The sequence below is a fragment of the Urocitellus parryii genome, chromosome 6 (genome assembly GCF_045843805.1).
Source record: "Urocitellus parryii isolate mUroPar1 chromosome 6, mUroPar1.hap1, whole genome shotgun sequence".
Classification (NCBI taxonomy): Eukaryota; Metazoa; Chordata; class Mammalia; order Rodentia; family Sciuridae; genus Urocitellus; species Urocitellus parryii.
The window spans coordinates 133,169,985-133,188,528 of NC_135536.1; the positions used below are offsets into that span (position 1 = coordinate 133,169,985).

The 18,544-nt window shown below is 47.9% G+C and overlaps 1 protein-coding gene across 1 annotated transcript; it reads left to right on the forward strand.

Annotated features, from left to right (window-relative positions):
• On the forward strand, window positions 1–18,544 carry Idh2 (isocitrate dehydrogenase (NADP(+)) 2). The gene is made up of 11 exons (XM_026388115.2): window positions 1–196; window positions 10,881–10,972; window positions 11,800–11,965; window positions 13,889–14,049; window positions 14,130–14,273; window positions 14,677–14,813; window positions 14,996–15,147; window positions 17,104–17,216; window positions 17,388–17,485; window positions 17,579–17,671; window positions 18,157–18,544. Exons 1-11 carry the CDS (start codon window positions 82–84, stop codon window positions 18,242–18,244), a joined length of 1,359 nt encoding a protein of 452 aa, XP_026243900.1. The 5' UTR covers window positions 1–81; the 3' UTR covers window positions 18,245–18,544.

Genomic DNA, 18,544 nt, shown 5'->3' on the forward strand with positions numbered 1-18,544 from the left:
CCAACCCGGCCCCGCTGCAGGCAGCCTGGTGGAGCGGCGCACTGGGTTCTAGCTGCCCGCTCGTTCGCTCCCGTGCTCGGGATGGCCGGCTACCTGCGGGTCGTACGCTCGCTCTGTAGAGCCTCGGGCTCCGGGCCGGCCTGGGTGCCGACGGCCCTGAACACCTCCAGCCTGCAAGAGCAGCCACGGCGCCACTGTGAGTGCCGCACGGAGGGTCCGGGCGGGCGCGCGCCGGTGCCGCGACGTGGCGACTTCCCGGGCGGGGGCCGGGGAGCGCGACTCGCGACGCCTGTGGCCCGGGAGCGGCGGGATCTGGCACACAAAAGGCTGGGGGGGCGGCCACGCTCTGCACTACCCTGTCTGGCGCTTCCGGGCCGCGTGAGGCGCAGTGGTGGGGACTTGAGGGACGGTGGCAACTGGTGGCCCGGGAGATTGCTGTCTTGCGAGGGCTGGGCTCGGGGCTGCCGTACGCCCCCAGGTATTCCGGGGGGGAGTCCTGGGGGGAGTCCGGGATCTGATAGATGTGTTGCCCGCCTGCGCCCCTGGAGGGAGACAAGGAACCGAGGGGGGCACCCTACCGTTTCTCTGGCGAGAGGGAGGGTCGCAGCACGGCCCCTGCTCAGACAAAGGCGGAGAGGGGGGAGGCATCCACTTCCCCTTCCTTTACAGCCGGGCGCGCTCTAATCCCTCCTCACCATCAGGCCCACGTCAGCTATTTTTGGAGCCATTACTCGACAGCTGAAGGAGTGTCCTTTCAGTTTTCCCCTTTTGTTAGACTGCCCCCCCTTCCCCCCGTCCCCCCCCCCCCCCCCGCTTCTTCTTGGTCGTTGCACTTGAGGCCCCATCCTGGGGCCTCTCCTTGGCTTGACTTGCCTTTTCTTGCCTACCGGCCCATGCCCTACTCCATTGTTGGCCCTGCCTGGTTTACCCGCCTCGGAGACTTGGCAGCGTGCGCAAAATGTCACTTTCTCTGGAGTCGTTCTCACGGCGTCTGGGATACTTTTAACTCTGCTAAGGAGAGGAAAGTCAAAAAAAGGGAGACTTAGACTGAGACCCGGTTACCCATACTGCTGCCCAGCCTGGCATGTGAGCATCGGTCTGCCTCTTACCCTGTGTACTCAAGTCTCTGTTATAGAAGACAGGGAACGGTCTCTTGGCATTTTCTGATGCCTGCTGGCACAGAAACTCCTAGCCAGTAGGCATCAGACCTGCCTTGAAGTCCTTTGGGGTGGGCCGGGAGAATGAGGGAGTGGGGCTCACTGCTTGGCTTGGCCAGAGTGGGTAATCTTTTGTTTTTTTAAATTATTTTTTAGTTTTAGGTGGACACAATATCTTTATTTTACGTTTACGTGGTACTGAGTATTGAACCCAGTGCCTCATGCATCCTAGGCAAGTCCTCTATCAGGGAGCCACAAATCCAGCCTCCAGATTGGGTAATCTTTAACGGAGTGGGAACAACCGACCAGAACTGGTGGCTGGGAGGCGGGAAAAGGACGTGGGCCCCAGTCCCCTCTAAGGAGAAAAGGATATGTTTGCTTTTGTACTTCTGGGATCTGTCTCTAAGGGTCCACCCTGAAATTTAAGATTTCAGGTGCCCCAGGCCCCTAAGATTTACATATGGCACCACCTTCACAAAATGGTAAAAGTTAGATACATTTTCCAATTCTCCACCCCCCCCCCCTTTTTTTTCTGCCTTGTTGATGAAAAAGAAACCAAAACAAAAGCAACAATTACACTAACAAAATGAAGCCCCTTTAGGGCCTGGGTTTGGATACACTTTAAAAAAGTGGTCAGTTGCGAGTCCTTCTAGAAGTCCCTGGGTGGGGTAGTTATAACAGAGAAAATGCCTGTACTTTGAATTGGACATCCGTCTCTACAGTTGACAGTTCTGCCAGCTTGTTACCTGGCAACATTGCTGGAGACAAAATACTTGGCATTCCCTTTGATGACAAAGAAAGAATAATTTTTGGCTAAAACGGCTCTGTGTCTTTGCTGCCTTGCAATTCCCACACGGGTCTCTTTCAAACTTCGCAGCCTTCAGCGACTGCTGCTGGTGGTTCTGATAAGTTAGAGCTCAGGGAAGTGAGGGCCACTCGGAACTGCTCCGTGGGAAAATTAGTTACCTAGCCTTCCTTTATTCTATTTCTAGCCAGAAACTTTCACCCTGCTCCCATTTAGATGTGATTGGTGTCTTACCTGCACTCTTCCATTCCAGGACAAATTATTTAATGATTAAAGACCCACCAGTAGAGTTCTTTATCTGTTCCCCTGTGGAGTCTTTTACCATCAGTCACCACCCCCACCCTCCTCTCCTGCTGAATTCCCTCTCCCCAGAGCTGGTTTGGGTGCTTATGTTTTCATCCAGTAGGTATTAAGGGAAAATGTCTCTGGAAAGCTTGGGGCCTGTGCTGGAGATATAGCTCAGTGGTAGAGCACTTGGAAGCATGAAGGAGGCCTGGGATCAATTCCCAGCACTACAAAAACAAACAAAACCAAACCACACAACTTGAGAAGCCTGGGTCCTGTCCCCAAATCTACCTAAGGTTGAGTCCTCTTGGGCTGATTCCATTCAGGGTGGAGGTCTGGAAATTGCTTTCTGATTCCAGGAAGCAAGGGGCCATCACCTGCCCTGGGCTTTATACTGTGTAAACCCATGTTAAAAGTGCCAGCAGACTGCATTTTTTTTTTCCCCTTGGTTCTGGGGTTAGAACCTGGGAACTTATGCATGTTAGGCAAGCACTCAAGTACTGAGCTGCACCTCCAGCCCAGACTGCAAATATTAGTATACTCTAGGTTGTGAGGTTGTCTGGGGCAGAAGCCCGTTGCTTGGCAGAGCCGCCCGTGTACCTCTGGTGTAGCCAGCTGGCTCAAACTCTCTGGCCTCTGTGTGGCAATGTACCCAGTCGAAACCTGTGTGATAGCATACGCCTGTAATCCCAGTGGCTTGGGAGGCTAAGGCAGGAGGATAAGAGTTCAAAGCCAGGCTCAGCAAAAGCAAAGTGTTAAGCAACTCAGTGAGACCCCGTCTCTAAATAAAATACAAAATAGGCCCAGGGATGTGGCTCAGTGTTCGAGTGCCCCTGAGTTCGATCCTCGGTATAAAATAATAATAAATAAAATGTACCCCAGGAGGATGAGAGGGGAGGGCAAGGCAACCCTGATCACAGACTGGTTTAACCTTGACTTGACATTCATTAATGTCTTCAACAAATATGTTCCTTTCATGTGCTAAATACCATGCAAGAAGCTGGTTGGGGTAAGAACTGGGATTAAGACCAGGAAAGATTCTTGCTGTTATGGAGCATTAATTCTAATGTGGAAGGGGACAGATAATAAGCAAGATCAAAGTCATGTAGTGTGCCATATGGGCACAAGAGTTGAGGAGAAGAGAAAACCTCAGAGAATTAAGTGCTGAGAAGGGGAGGAAGCAGGCCATTTAGGTATCAGGGAAAGAGGACCTGCAAGTGTCAAGAATTCCATGGAGGAGCGGAAGAGGAGCACTGTGTTGAATGACAGGAGATGAGTGAGGTTTAGCAGGAAGATCAGTGAAGGGCTCTAGGTATGTATATATTTGGTACCAAGAATTGAACCCAGGGGCACTTTATCACTGAGCCACATCTCCAGCTCTTTTTAAAATATTTTATTTCATGACAGGGTCGTACTGAGTTGCTTAGGGACTTGGTAAGTTGCTGAGGCTGGCCTTTGAACTCAAAATCCTCCTGCCTCAGCCTCTGGAGCCGCTGGGGTTACAGGTGTGCACCACCACGCCCAGCTTCTAGGCTTTCTTTCTTTCTTTCTTTCTTTCTTTCTTTCTTTCTTTCTTTCTTTCTTTCTTTCTTTCTTTCTTTCTTTCTTTATCTATCTATCTATCTATTTATTTATTTAGTGGTGCTGGGAATCAAACTGAGGGCCTTGCACAAGCTAGGCAAGCACTCTGCTCCTGAGCCACACCCCTAGTTTCTAAGACATTTTTGAGGACTTTGGCCTTTATGCTGAGAGAAAAAGGAGGCTTTGCAGGGTTTTGAGGAGAGTGCTTTGATCTGACTTAGGTCTTAACAGGGACACCCTGGTTTTAGGGACCTGGTAGGAGGTGATAGTCATACCCTGGCCAGAGGAGATCCTGGTTGGTTGGACCTGGGTGGTGGGACTGTGGGGAGAAACTGGCTGGATTCTGGATGTATACTGAAGAAAGCCAGTAGGGTTTGTTGATACTTTGTATGTGGGTGTAAGAGAAAGGGAGGAGTGAAATTAGGAAGATACTTGAGTGGCTTCCCCGGAATTGGGGGCTTCCCCCACATTCTGATCCTTTTCTGGGACATGCAGCCTCTTGGTCAGAGTGCATGGTAGGAAGTGGAGAGGGTCCTTGTGCTTAGCACTTGTGTAGTTACATTTTTATGTAAAATCTCCTGTTTTTTTTTTTTTTTTTTTTTAAATAGGGAGGGCTGGTTTAAATTACTATTTTTGCTTTTTGGCAAAAATGTAACTTAGTATTTACCATATTAACTGTTTTCTTTTTTTTTTTTTAAGTGTACAGTTCAGTAGTGCTGAATAACCATCACCACCAGCCATCTCCAGAACTTTTTCATCTTGCGACACTGAAACTTTATATCCACTAAACCCTAATTCCCCTTTGCCTCCTCCTCCTCCCCCTAGTCTCTGGCAACCACCATTCTACTTTCTGTTTCTGTGAATTTGACTCTCACCTTATATAAGTAGAATCATATAGAATTTTTCTTTTGTGGAGCTGGGGTTGTAGCTCAGTGGTAGAGCGTGCGTGAGGCACTGGGCTTGATCCTCAGCACCACATTAAAAAATAAATAAATAAGAAAAACAAAACAATGTACTAATTCTTAAAAAATGATCTTTTGTAACTTATTTCATTTATCTTCTTTTTTTTTTTTAAAGAGAGAGTGAGAGAGGAGAGAGAGTGAGAGAATTTTTTTTTAATATTTATTTTTTAGTTCTCGGCGGACACAACATCTTTGTTGGTATGTGGTGCTGAGGATCGAACCCGGGCCGCACGCATGCCAGGCGAGCGCACTACCGCTTGAGCCACATCCCCAGCCCGTAACTTATTTCATTTATAATGCCCACAAGTTTCATCCGTATTGTAGCTTGGTGACCGAATTTTCTTCCTATTTTTATGTTTGTTTGTTCATTCATTCATTCATTCATTCATTCATTCATTCATTCATTGTATTGGGGATTGAACCCAGGGGCACTTAATCACTGAACTATTATCCCCAGTCCTTTTTAAAAAACATACACATTTAGTTTTTATTTATTTATTTTTTAGTTTTCGGTGGACACAATATCTTTATTTTACATTTATGTGGTGCTGAATATCGAACCCAGTGCCTTGTACATGCTAGTGTACAAGGCTCTACCACTGAGCCACAAACCCAGCCCTACATTTAGTTTTTATGTCTTTACTTTACATTTATGTGGTGCTGATGATCAAACCCAGTGCCTCACGGATGGATGCTAGGCGAGCACTCTACCACTGAGCCACAACCCCAGGCTCCCCAGGCTTTTTTTTTTTTTTAATTCTTTATTTTATTTATTTATTTTTATGTGGTGCTGAGGATCGAATCCAGTGCCTCATACGTGCTAGGCGAGCGCTCTAACACGAGCCACAATCCCAGCCCCCGAGTCCTTTTTAAAAATTTTTTTATTTAGATACAGGGTCTCACTAAGTTGCTTAGGGCCTTGCTAAGCTGCTGAGGTTGGCCTGGAACTTGCGATCCTCCTGCCTCAGCTTCCTGAGCCAATGTGATTACAGGCGTGGGCCACTGCACCTGGCCCCAGAGCCCTTTTTAAATTTTATTTTGAGACTTTGCCTCCTAAATTACCCACGCAGGTAACTTAGCCCAGGGGCCCTTTATCACTAAGCTGCATCCCTGTCTCAAAATAAAGTCTCACTGAGTTGTCCAGGCTGGCCTTGAATTTTCAGTCTTCCTGTTTTAGCCTCCCACATTGCTGGGATTACAGGCGTGGTGACGCTGGCTCATTATGGTTTTGATTTGCATTTCCCTAGTGATCAGTGATGTTAAGTATTTTCCAGGTGTGAATGATATACAAAAGTATATATTATTTTTGGAGAAATGTCTGTTCAAGTCTTTGCCCTTTTATTAAAATTATTATTTGCTGGGCTGTGGTTGTGGCTCAGTGATAGAACACTTGTCTAACAAGTATAAGGTACTGGGTTTGATTCTCAGTACTGCGAATAAAGAAATAAAATAAAGGTCCATTGACAACTAAAAATAATATATATATATATGGGGCTGGGGATGTGCCTCAAGTGGTAGCTTGCTTGCCTGGCATGCGTGTGGCCCAGGTTCGATCCTCAGCACCACATACAAACAAAGCTGTTGTGTCCACCGAAAACTAAAAATAAATAAATAAATATTAAAAATTAAAAAATATATATATATATGATTTGCTTTTTGTTGCAATCTCCTGATTTTTAAACCTGGGTCACCAATGAACATCTTAGGAAATCCACTACCTGGGTCTAATTCACATTAATGTGAATTAACATAATGTGACTTCAATTCACATTAAGTCCTTTCTCTGGAGAGTGTGCTTTCAGGGAGGCCCTGGCACCCTTGACTTTGATAACAGCACAGCTTGCTCTCTGGGTTACCTCTGTTATCTCTAGTTTTTTTTTTCTCCTTCTACACTTACTCCCTGAAAACTGATGCTGTTGTGTTTTAGGCATTTCAGTATCCCAGTGGAAGAGATTCTTAGTTGGCACACGATTGCTGGATAAATAAGTACACTGTGTGTTTTTGTAAGTTCAACACCTGTATGCACATCAGGGCCATTATCTTTTTTTTTTTTTTTTTCTTTTCCTTTAAATATCTACTTTTTTTTTTTTTTTAGTTTTAGGTGGACACAATATCTTTATTTTACATTTATGTGGTGCTGAAGATCGAACCCAGTCCTCGCACATGCTAGGCAAGCGCTCTACCACTGAGCCACATCCCCAACCCAGGACCATCATCTTTTTTGTTGTTGTTGTTGGTGCTGGGGATTGAACCTATGGCCTTGGACATGCAAGGCAAGCCTCTCTATCAACTGAGCTAAATCTCCAGACCCAGCACCACCATCTTGATCCTGACCTACCCCGGCTGTGTGGTGTGTGTGTGTGTGTGTGTGTGTGTGTGTGTGTGTGTGTTCCTCAGCCTACCTGCCTGAAGCCCAATTCAGTGGAGCCCTAATTCAGTGGCTGAAATCTTTAGAATTGGCCCTCAGGTGAGTTTCTGATTTTTATATAGTTTCAGTTCTCTATTTAATTGTTTCTTCTCTATTTAATTGTTCCATCCCTGTACTGGGGATGGAACCCACAGGTGCTCTATCTTTGAGCTATGTCTCTAGCTCTCTTTATTTTTATTTTTTTAAATTTTGAGGCAGGGTCTCACTAAGTTGCTGGCCTCAAATTTATGTTCCTCCTCCAGCCTCAGGCTGTTGGGATTATAGGTGTGTGCCACCATGCCCAGGTAGGTTCGGTTTTTTTTTTTTTTTTTTTTAAAGAGAGAGAGAGAGAGGAGAGAGAGAGAGAGAATTTTTAATATTTATTTTTTAGTTCTCGGCGGACACAACATCTTTGTTGGTATGTGGTGCTGAGGATCGAACCCGGACCGCACGCATGCCAGGTGAGCGCGCTACCGCTTGAGCCACATCCCCAGTCCTAGGTTCAGTTTTAACAACTCTTCGTTAGCTGTCTTCAAATTCACTCATAGAAGATGCTTATAAAAACTAAACTAGGGCTAGGGTTGTGGCTCAGTGGTAGAACACTTGCCTAGCGCATGTGAGGCCCTGGGTTCGATTCTCAGCACCACATATAAATAAATAAATAAATAAATATATATATAAAGAGAAAAAAAAACTAGTGGCTGGGAACAGTGGTGCACGCCTATAATCCCAGCCACTTGGGAGGCTGAGGCAGGAGGATCTCGAGTTCAAAGCCAGCCTCAGCAACAACTCATTGAGACCCTGTCTTTGAAAATAAAATACAAAATAGGGCTGGGGATGTGGCTCAGTGGTCGAATGCGCCTGAGTTCAATCCCTGGTACAAAAAAAAAAAAAAAAACCCAAAAAACTAAACTAGTTTAGCCAGGCGTGGTGTTATACATGGCTCAAGAGGCAAAGGTAGGAGGATTGCAGCAACTTAGTGAGACCTTGTCTCAAAATAAAAAGGGCTGGGGATGTAGCTTAAAGGGAAAGTGACCCTAGGTTCAGGTTCAATTCCCAGTAAACGGTCCCCGTCCCCTGTCCCCCCATCCCCCCCCCCGCAAGAAAAAAAAGAAAGAAAAAAGAAAACCCAACAACAACAAAATAAAAGTTCAAGGACAGACCATCGGACTTTCTACAGCCCCAAACCTCTTCCCACTCAAGCTTCAGATCAAAGTGAAGGAATTTTGTAGTGTGGGTCCAAAATCTCCACTGCATCCTGAGAAGGGCAGTGGGGCCCAGTGTGCATGGCTTTTGTTCTCTAGGGAATGTAGTATTTTGCATCTGTGTTTTCTTTCTGCCTTTCCATATCTGACCCACTAGGACTTCCAAAAACTGCACTTGAGCCAAGGACTTGGTTCTGTCCTGCCTCTGACACAAACCACATTACCTGGGCCTCTCTTTTTCTCCTTAAGTGATCTTTAAGATGCTTTTTTATAAACATACAAACAAACCAAAAAACTGTTTGCATTTCTTTGGAAAGTGAATTAATTGTTTTTTTGTGTATTATTTAATGTTTTTCTTAGGTCTGGGAATGTAGCTAAGTGGAAGAGTGTTCGCCTAGCATGCATGAGGCCTTGGGATCCATCCCAGTTGAAAAAAAAATAGGGAAAAAGGATAGGATATAATTTAAGGATTATGTTAGCCGTTGTTTATGGGTGGTGTCATCATGAGTCCAGCCGAGGTGTGTATTGTATGACAGTGATATATTTGAGGTCTATTAGGCTTTGATCTTTTTTTTTTTTTTTGGTGTGTGTGTGTGTGTGTGTGTGTGTGGCACTGAGGATTGAAGTCAGAGGCACTTGTTCACTGAGCCACATCCCCAGCCCTATTTTGTATTTTATTTAGAGACAAAGTCTCACTGAGTTGCTTAGTGCCTCGCCATTGCTGAAGCTGGCTTTGAACCCACTATCTTCTTGCCTCCCAAGCTGCTGGGATTACAGGAGTGTGCCGCCATGCCCGGCTGGTCACTTGTTTTAAATGTGCCCAGGTGGCCATACCTTCTGTGTGTAATGAGGATGAAACCTAAGGTCTTATGCGTGCTAGGCAAGTGCTCCATTGCTGAGCTATAACCCCCAGTTCAGTGTCTTTTTTCTTTCGTCTGATTTGCTGCGTGTAATCTTTCTTGAGGTTGGAAGACACACAACATCTGTAAACACTGTGTGTAACCTAACAGTAAGTGGACCACAAGTGAGGCTCCAGAGTGCTCCTTTGGGGATGATTGAAGTTTTATGTAGCTCTTGTCTTACTCCCCAGGAGTGGCTTCTTTTAGGATTGTGGGCAGTGGGACATGTTGGTGCCTCTGTCTGCCGCAGGCTAGGTAGATTCAGGAAGTCTTGTCCACGATAGCATGCACCTATTAATTAAATGGGCCATTTTCTCGAGTTTTTTTTGGAATTCACTTCTCAGACTGCTGGTTTTTCTTGGAAGTCAGACTCTGCTAGAAGAGCCTGGCTCCTCTTTGCCTCTGTACCATCTCCCTGGGCTTCTCATTAGCCACTTGCTGTGTCTTTGATGCTTCTCTGAAAGGACTGACATATCTGAGCCAACTTGCATCAGGGATTCTGAGTTCTGTTTGCAGGTGCCATGAGTCTGTCCTTCTTATTGAATAAGGTTCAAATCCTGGCTCTGCTGTTTCTGAATTCTGAGCCTCAGTTTCACCACTTTTTTTTTTCTTTTGTGGTGCTGGGGATTGAAGTGCTTTGCTCATGTTAGAGAAGCACTACACTATGAGCTACATCCACAGCCCGTTTCTCCACATTTAAAGTGGAGCCAGCTGGGATTGCACACCTGTAATCCCAGCAGCTCTGGAGGCTGAGGTAGGAGGATCATGAGTTCAAAGCCAGCCTCAGCAACTTAGCAAGGCCCTAAGCAACTTAGAGAGACCCTGTATCAAAATATAAAAAAGGGCTGGAGATGTGGTTAAGTGACTCTGGGTTCAATCCCCAGTACTAAAACATAAAAAATAAAAAATAAAAGATAAAGTGGAGCTAACGATACCTCCTTTGGGGCTATTTTTGCTGTTAAATGGAATCGGAGTGTAAAGGGGTGTTTACACTATGGGCACATTGTAGGCACACAACACATTTCTGTACCATTCCCTCCCTACTGCAAGTTAGCCAGGGACTCTCATATTGTAAACAATGGAATTAGTGACTGGATAACTTAGAGGATTTTATTGGAAGGACACAAGGTACCTCATAGAAGTATAGAGAAAACCAAAAAGAACTGCATCTTGGACAAGGGGGATGTCTGCCATCCTGAGGAACTGGGTAGCAGGAGCTCATGGACAACCTTTCCCTGATTTGATGCTGGATAAGGTGGCCTAGCTGGCAGTCATCCCTGCTGGGTCCTCTGACTTGAGATTCCAGGGAGAGGGGATCTGACTGGCCATGCTGACCTTACTCCCTTGACCAGGGGTGGAATGGGCATCTCTCTGGCTAATCTCACCTGGCATATTTAGTGGGGGACCCAGGTCCCCCAAACAGGGAGCAACTTCTGCAAAATGGGGAGTGGACACTGGGCAGCTGGAGGCCTGGTTGTCCAGTGCTCCTTCTTTGGTGAAAGGGAGGCCTGGATGGGAGAAGAGGGGTTTCCCACTAACCTCTCCAAAGGTGTGATGTGTTGCATGTGCCTGGTTCTAGATGCAGACAAGAGGATCAAGGTGGCGAAACCGGTGGTGGAGATGGATGGTGATGAGATGACTCGCATCATCTGGCAGTTCATTAAGGAGAAGGTAGGGCCCCTTCCTAAAGTGGATGGCTCTCCAGGTGAACTGGCCAGGAAGCTTTCAGTCCCACAAAGTCTCGGGGGTCCAGGTGGACAACAGCAGTCCTGTGTCTCATCTTCTGATCATCCTGCTTTCATGCGTGGGCCATTAATGGTTCTTAGCCATTAAGCAGAGAGAGGGCCTATCTGTCTCACGTTGGTGCTGAAGCCTGCGTGACTTTCAAACTTGGAACGTCTTTAAGGCTGACCCCATGTCATTTCTGTCTTAATCTTGCACATTTTTGCTGCACTTCTTTGCGAAGGAGTTGAAAGGAGAGCAGGGCTATGTGCAGGACAGTGTCCCAGCTAACGGTTCTCAGGGTGATGACTTGGCTTTTCTGAAGTTGCCATGGTCTGTGGTCCACATGAAGGTCCCCTATTGAGTGAATGTCCATGGGAGAAAGGTTGAGACTGCCACTTCTGATTGTGAAGGTCTCAAAGCCCTTGGAGGCGAAGGAGGACCTCACTGTATAGAGGAATCTAGATGAACTTGGACTTGGGGTTCAGCTGACTTGATGGCCATGGTACGGGCACACGGGGAAGTCCATCTCAAAGGACAGCAGCCTGACCTGCTGGCCTCTCTCCAGAGTCCCAGCCTCCTGCCAGCCCTCGCTAGGCCCTGCTGAGGAATAACTGACCCCGACCTTCTGCTGGCCTCCTCCACTGGCCTTCTTCCCTCATCCCCACACTGACTGGGTGTCCCCTGCCGTGGCCCACAGGGTTCTCGCATCCCTGTTGTCCTGTCCCCAAGTCATAGCTGTTGGGCTGATGCCTTGCTCTGGCCATCTTCCCTAGCTTATCCTGCCTCATGTGGACGTCCAGCTCAAGTATTTTGACCTCGGGCTTCCAAATCGTGACCAGACTGATGACCAGGTCACCATTGACTCCGCGTTGGCCACCCAGAAATATAGTGTGGCTGTCAAGTGTGCCACCATCACCCCTGATGAGGCCCGCGTGGAAGGTGTGAGGGTGTGGAGGGGGTTGGATAGGGGAGGGTCATGGGCTCCCCTGGCCAGCCTCTCGAGCTGGGTGAGGGTGGTTGGCCATGTTGTTGATTTTGGATCTGGGAGTCCATCCAGAGAGCTGGACTTTGGGCAGCTCATCCCTCTGACCTGACCTGTTTTGTAGGCTGGTGGACGGAGAGGAAGTCTGTGTGTTGGGAGTCTCCGAGGTCCTTGGGAAGTGTCACTAGTGCCCTCCTGCCACTCTCATGGCATTGCAGTGCCCTGGAGATCATGTATGGATCTCTGAGAGGTGCCCCTCCAAACCTGGCCTTTCTCAAGGTTCTGTAAAATGATACCAGAGTGTGGAGAAAGGGGCCAGATTTCAATATTTTAAGAAGGATGGTTGAGCCAGGTGTGGTGTCACATGCCTGTAATCCCAGTGATTCAGAATGCCGAGGCAGGAGGATCACAAGTTCAAGCCCAGACTCAGCAACTTAGTGAGACCATGTCTTTCTCTTCTCTCTCTCTCTCTTTTTTTTTTTTTTTTTTGGTACTGGGGAGTGAACCCAGGGGTGCTCAACCACTGAGCCACATTTCCAGCCCTTTTAATTTTTTTAAATTTTATTTTGAGACTGAGTCTTGCTAAGTTGCTTAGGGCCTTGCTAAATTGCTGAATCTGGCTTTGAACTTTCACTTCTCTTCACAAGCCGCTGGAATCACAGGTGTGTGCCATGAAGCCTGGTGAGACCATGTCTCAAAATATAAAAAGGATATGGCTCAGTAGTTAAGCACCCCTGGCTTTAATTCCCTGTACTTAAAAAAAAAAAAAAAAAATTGCTGGGCGCAGTGGCGCACACCTGTAATCCCAGTGGCTTGGGAGATTGAGGCAGGAGGATCACTAGTTCAAAGCCAGCCTCAGCAATGGTGAGGCGCTAGGCAACTCTGAGAGCCTGTCTCTAAGTAAAATACAAAAATAGGGCTGGGGATGTGGCATAATGGTTGAGTGCCCCTGAGTTTAATCCCTTGTACAAAAAAAAAACAACAAAATTTAAAGAGCTTAGTGATAAAGTGCCCCTGGTCTAATCTTCAGCACAATAAATAAATAAAAGATGATTGAGGAGTTCTCTGAACTCTTCTTTTTTTTTTTTTTTTAAAAGAGAGAGTGAGAGAGAGAATTTTTAATATTTATTTTTTAGTATTTGGCGGACACAACATCTTTGTTTGTTTGTGGTGCTGAGGATCGAACCCGGGCCGCACGCATGCCAGGCGAGTGTGCTACCGCTTGAGCCACATCCCCAGCCCTGAACTCTTCTTAATTCTTGCACTATGAAGGAGTGAGAAAGAAGCATTCAGGGTACATCTTCGAACTCTGCAGGCCACTTCCTGTTTTCTAGATCGGACCTGGCCATAGAGTATTGGAGTCACTTTAATATTGAGCTCTTTTTTTTTTTTTTTTTTTTTTTTAGTTCTTCCAAATCCTGGGATTTATATATCCCCATTTTTATGGACAAGGAAATAGAGGGTCATGGTTTTGGTAAACTGGCCAGTGTTGGGGCCAGTCCCAGAGCCTCGGGAGTGAGGCAGTGGGTTATCAGATCCATCAGGCAAGTTCTTTCCCTCAGGCTGCACTACCCCCATGCAGGATGTGGAACTAAGGTGGACAGAGCACTTGCTATGGGCCAGCCACTGATCTGGGCACTTTATACACAAGCTCATTCTGTCCTCACAACCCAGCAGGCTAGGTATTTTATCAGTAATCTTGTTTTATAACTAAGCCACTTATGTAAGTGGATTCCAGAGCCCACATGTTTATATTATAGACCCTATAACCTCCCTCAGGATGACTTTCAGGCTCCCGTCTGGCTGTGTTGTTGCTTGGGGTTCAAGTTCTGACTGGAAGGAGTGGCTGCCGTGGACCTACTTCGTATCTCTTCTCACAGAATTCAAGCTGAAGAAGATGTGGAAGAGTCCCAATGGAACCATCCGGAATATCCTAGGGGGGACTGTCTTCCGAGAGCCCATCATTTGCAAAAATATCCCCCGCCTTGTCCCTGGCTGGACCAAGCCCATCACCATTGGCAGGCATGCTCATGGTGACCAGGTAGGCCAGCTGGAGACTGAGTCTGTGGACCTAGGCCCACCATGGGAGCCTTGGCCTGAGCCATCTTCTTGTCTCTGCAGTACAAGGCCACAGACTTCGTGGTAGACCGAGCTGGCACGTTCAAGATGGTCTTCACTCCAAAGGATGGCAGTGGAGCCAAGGAGTGGGAGGTGTACAATTTCCCTGCGGGCGGCGTAGGCATGGGCATGTACAATACCGATGAGGTGAGGCCCGAGCACTCTCCTTCCCCAGCCTGTCCAACCCTCTGTCTGTGGCTTTCCCTTTTTCTGTGTTGGCCTCATTCTCAGGCCAGCGAGAGGCAGAGATGGCCACTAGTAGCTCCAGGGTTATCCCTTGCCTGCTTGGAATTTGCCTTACCTGAGCCACATGGCCTAAGAATTGGAGAGAGTGAGATGGTTTTCCAAGGTAAAATTGGAGGGCTGCTTGCTTCTCCAAATTTGGAGGGAGATGAGAAACAGCAGATGCCCACTCCATAGCGGCTAGGGCTAGTGGTTGTTGGAGACTGGGGATGTGGTTTCTAGAGAGCTGGGCCTGGCCTTGGGAAACTGGGAGAGTTGGAAGTCCCCAGGCTTGGGGACCATGCTGGGGCCCTCTCTCTCCTTGCAGTCCATCTCGGGTTTTGCGCACAGCTGCTTTCAGTATGCAATCCAGAAGAAATGGCCGTTGTACATGAGCACCAAGAACACCATCCTGAAGGCCTATGATGGGCGTTTCAAGGACATCTTCCAGGAGATCTTTGACAAGTAACAGCCTATTCTTTTCCTGTTTTCTGAGAACTCCTCCGCTTCCCAGCTCCTGTGTGCTGTTCTGTCCTACCTGGGGAGGTCACTATCCCAGTGCATTTGCTCAGCTCTGAGGCTCAGGGAGGGGTCCCCAAACTGCCAGCCTCCTGTCCTCTCCCTGCAATAAGCCCTTTTACTGCCAGGCACTATAAGACTGATTTTGACAAGAATAAGATCTGGTATGAGCACCGGCTCATCGATGACATGGTGGCCCAGGTCCTCAAGTCTTCAGGTGGCTTTGTGTGGGCCTGCAAGAACTATGATGGAGATGTGCAGTCGGACATCCTGGCCCAGGGTAAGCTGGGAGGACCACTCCTTGCAGGGATGGGCTGTTGGTCTTCTGGCTGGGAAATTTTCAGGTCCTTTGGATAGAAAACTCAAGGGTTATGGCAGGATTTATTGCAGACTCTCAAGCAGTAAGTGAAGGAGACCCACAAACTGGATTTGGACTAGTGTATTACTAAGGCTGGCCTCAGAGGAAAGGGAACAGGAACTCATTCTGGGGCTACTTGACTTATTTGGCAACAGTAGGAAAATAGGGAGCACTGCGAGGCTCTACCACCCCACACCCTCACTCCTGTATTTTTATTTTTTTGAGACAGGGTCTCACTAAGTTGCCCACATTGGTCTCAAACTTACCATCCTCCTGTCTCAGCCTCCTGGGTTGCTGGGATTACAGGTGGATGCTTCCTAAATGACAGGAGTGCATTTTGTATGGTGAACCTCAGGGAAGTATGAGAATACAGGGGGAGATGGTAAACCCCAGCCTGGACTGCAGCTGAAAGCACCGGTGATGTCATTAGAGAACAGTGAGAATAGCCCAATTTTGTGGGAAACGAGTAAGAAAGATGGTGGGGGCAGGTGAAAGATGAAAAGGAAAGAGAAGATGACAGTGAGGTCCATGAGGTGCAGCTCCTGATGACAGGGACATGGAAGCACATGATAGGGTGCAATGAAAAGGTCTTGTTTTCTACAAACCTTTGGTTTTATTTCCAAAAGTTTACTGCTGATCCTCTCATCAGAGCAACTCCCATCCAGATGGAAAGATGAAAAGTCACAGCAGGGACCAGGGGTGTAGCTTAGAGGTGGAGTGTGTGCTTAGCATACCCTGGGTTGTTACCAGTCAAAAGAAAGAAAAACAAATCCAAAGCAAACAAGAAAAGTGTGAAAATTAACATTAAGTATATAAAGAATTGGTGAGCACAAAGGTCTAGGTAAAAATGGCAAAGGAGGCCAGCTTCAGCAACATAGTGAGACTTTTATTTCAAAATAAAAAGGGCTGAGCTGGTGTGGTGGCATACACCTGTAATCCCAGTGACTCAGGAGGCTGAGGCAGGAGGATCATGAGTTCAAAGCCAGCCTCAGCAACTTATTGAGACCCCCATCTCTAAATAAAAAAATAAAATGGGTTGGGGATATAGCTCAGTGGTTAAATACCCCAGGGTTCAATCCCCAGTACAAATAAATAAATAAAAAAAAAAAGGGCTGGTGATGTAGCTCAGTAGTAAATTCCCTGAGTGTTATCCCTAATACCAGGAAGAATGAATGAATGAATGAACAAATAAATAAATAAACAAACAAACAAATAAATAAATCAGACATAAAGCATTTTCTTTTCTTTCTTTTTTGAGGGGGCCTGGGGTTTGAACTCGGGCCCTTGCACATGCTAGGCAAGTGCTCTATCCCTGAGCCACATCCCAGCCTTGACAAATCATTTTGCTATAGAAGTCCCAGTTCTTCTTGGACCTTCACAATCCTTACTTTGGTGGTCGGAGGTAGTTTTGAAACTCTAGAGCCATGGTAACGGAAAAGGTCATTTGAGCTGACATCTGGATTTGAATAAATAAATCCCAAAGCTTGAAAGTGGCCTCAGGGAAGCAGAAAGTGGTCACTGTGAAAGAGCCACCAGCTGCTTTATTTTTTCTACTTGATGCAGCTTCCTGGGAGGCTCAGGACTCTGGGGTCTTAGGTGCTGGGTGTCAAACTCTGGGGTGCCTGGAGGTGGGGACATAGATTCGTGTTAGTGTTCTGGTGCTAGTCACTTTGAGGGCCTCCTCCCCTCTGGGGACCCTGTAGACCCACAGCGAGGGTGGACATGTGCTCTGTAGTCCCTGTCCTAGTTTCAGTTGGGGTGGGTGAGGGTCTAATATCTGGGAGCAATTACAATTGCAGGTGAAGGGGGTAGGTGGGACTCCACCTTTGGTGTGTGACCTAAGGTGCCAGCACTGACGAGGGTCTTCCCACCCTTCAGGCTTTGGCTCCCTTGGCCTGATGACGTCCGTGCTTGTTTGCCCCGATGGGAAGACCATTGAGGCTGAAGCTGCTCATGGGACAGTCACCCGTCATTATCGGGAGCACCAGAAAGTGAGTGTGGGACATGTGGCTGCATGATGGCAATCCACCCCAGAGGCCACAGCCTGCCGCCTGTGATGGCTAGCGGGTGGGCCTGGTCCATCAATCTAGAAGTGGGCAGCTACATCTCAGGAGCTTCTCAAGCGCCGACTCAGCGCTTGATCCCTGCGGCCCTATCCCCAGGGCCGGCCGACCAGTACCAACCCTATCGCCAGCATCTTTGCCTGGACTCGGGGCCTGGAACACCGGGGAAAGTTGGATGGGACCCAGGATCTCATCAGGTAAGTGATGAGGGAGGGGCCGATCTGGCCCAGGGCAGAGTCCGGGTCCTGGCCTTGCACAGCTGGGCTCTCCCTCTGCCCCGACCCCTGCAGGTTCGCACAGACTCTGGAGAAGGTGTGCGTGGAGACCGTGGAGAGTGGCGCCATGACCAAGGACCTGGCTGGCTGCATCCATGGCCTTAGCAAGTGCGTGGCCTGGGCAGAGGGCAGGGGTGTCCTTTTGAGACCTCAGAGCCAGGTGGGAGGAAGCCAGGGGATCCTCTAATGAGTCCCTCTCATGAGTCAGCCCAGCCAGGGGCCTGGGGCAGGACAAGTCCATAGCCCTGAGGAATGATTCAGGTTGAGCCACCCTACACCAGGCCCAGTGAGCTGGTCCCTACTGGCTGGCTGCTCCACCTGTTCCCGAACCATCTGTCTCCCACCTTCTTCCAGGAGAGCTTGTGCCCAGTTACCTGCCTCCTAGGGGGGAAAACAAAAAGACCCTATTAGGTTTTTGATGAATTTGCTGTGGCTCTTTGGCAGTGGGCTGCAGGTAACTTTTGGCGCAAGCCTGGGTGGCATGATCAGGCCATTCTGATGCCCAGGTTCAGGCTGTGCCCTGGAAGTTCCCTGCTGATGGCCTTGGAGAGGCCTGGAGCTGCCCCCTAATGCAAATGGTGTTTTCTTGGCAGTGTGAAGCTGAATGAACACTTCCTAAACACCACAGACTTCCTGGACACCATCAAGACCAACTTGGACAGAGCTCTGGGCAAGCAGTAGGGGAGGTGCTGCCTGGGGGTGGTGGCGGACAGGCCGGAGCAGAGCCGGCAGCTGGTCCTCCCAACATGAGGTAGAGGGTGAGCTTCACAGCCCCTCTCTGGAGGCTTTTCTAGGGGACATATTTTTATAAGCAAGATGTTTTTAAAAGTATGTTTTTAAAAGTATGTTTCCCCTCACGGTGATGTGAGGCAGGAACAGTGTGCTTTACCTCAGCCAGTCAGTATGTTTGGCATACTGTAATTTATATTGCCCTCGGTACACATGGTGCCATATTTAGCAACTAAAAAGCTCTTCACAAAA

Bases quoted from the DNA above. Each gene is read 5' to 3' on its own strand.
- Idh2 (XM_026388115.2), top strand. From the start codon at position 82: ATGGCCGGCTACCTGCGGGTCGTACGCTCGCTCTGTAGAGCCTCGGGC. The intron at 10,973-11,799 runs GTAGGGCCCCTT...CATCTTCCCTAG, and splicing joins GGCAGTTCATTAAGGAGAAG to CTTATCCTGCCTCATGTGGA. The intron at 14,814-14,995 runs GTAACAGCCTAT...TTTTACTGCCAG, and splicing joins TTCCAGGAGATCTTTGACAA to GCACTATAAGACTGATTTTG.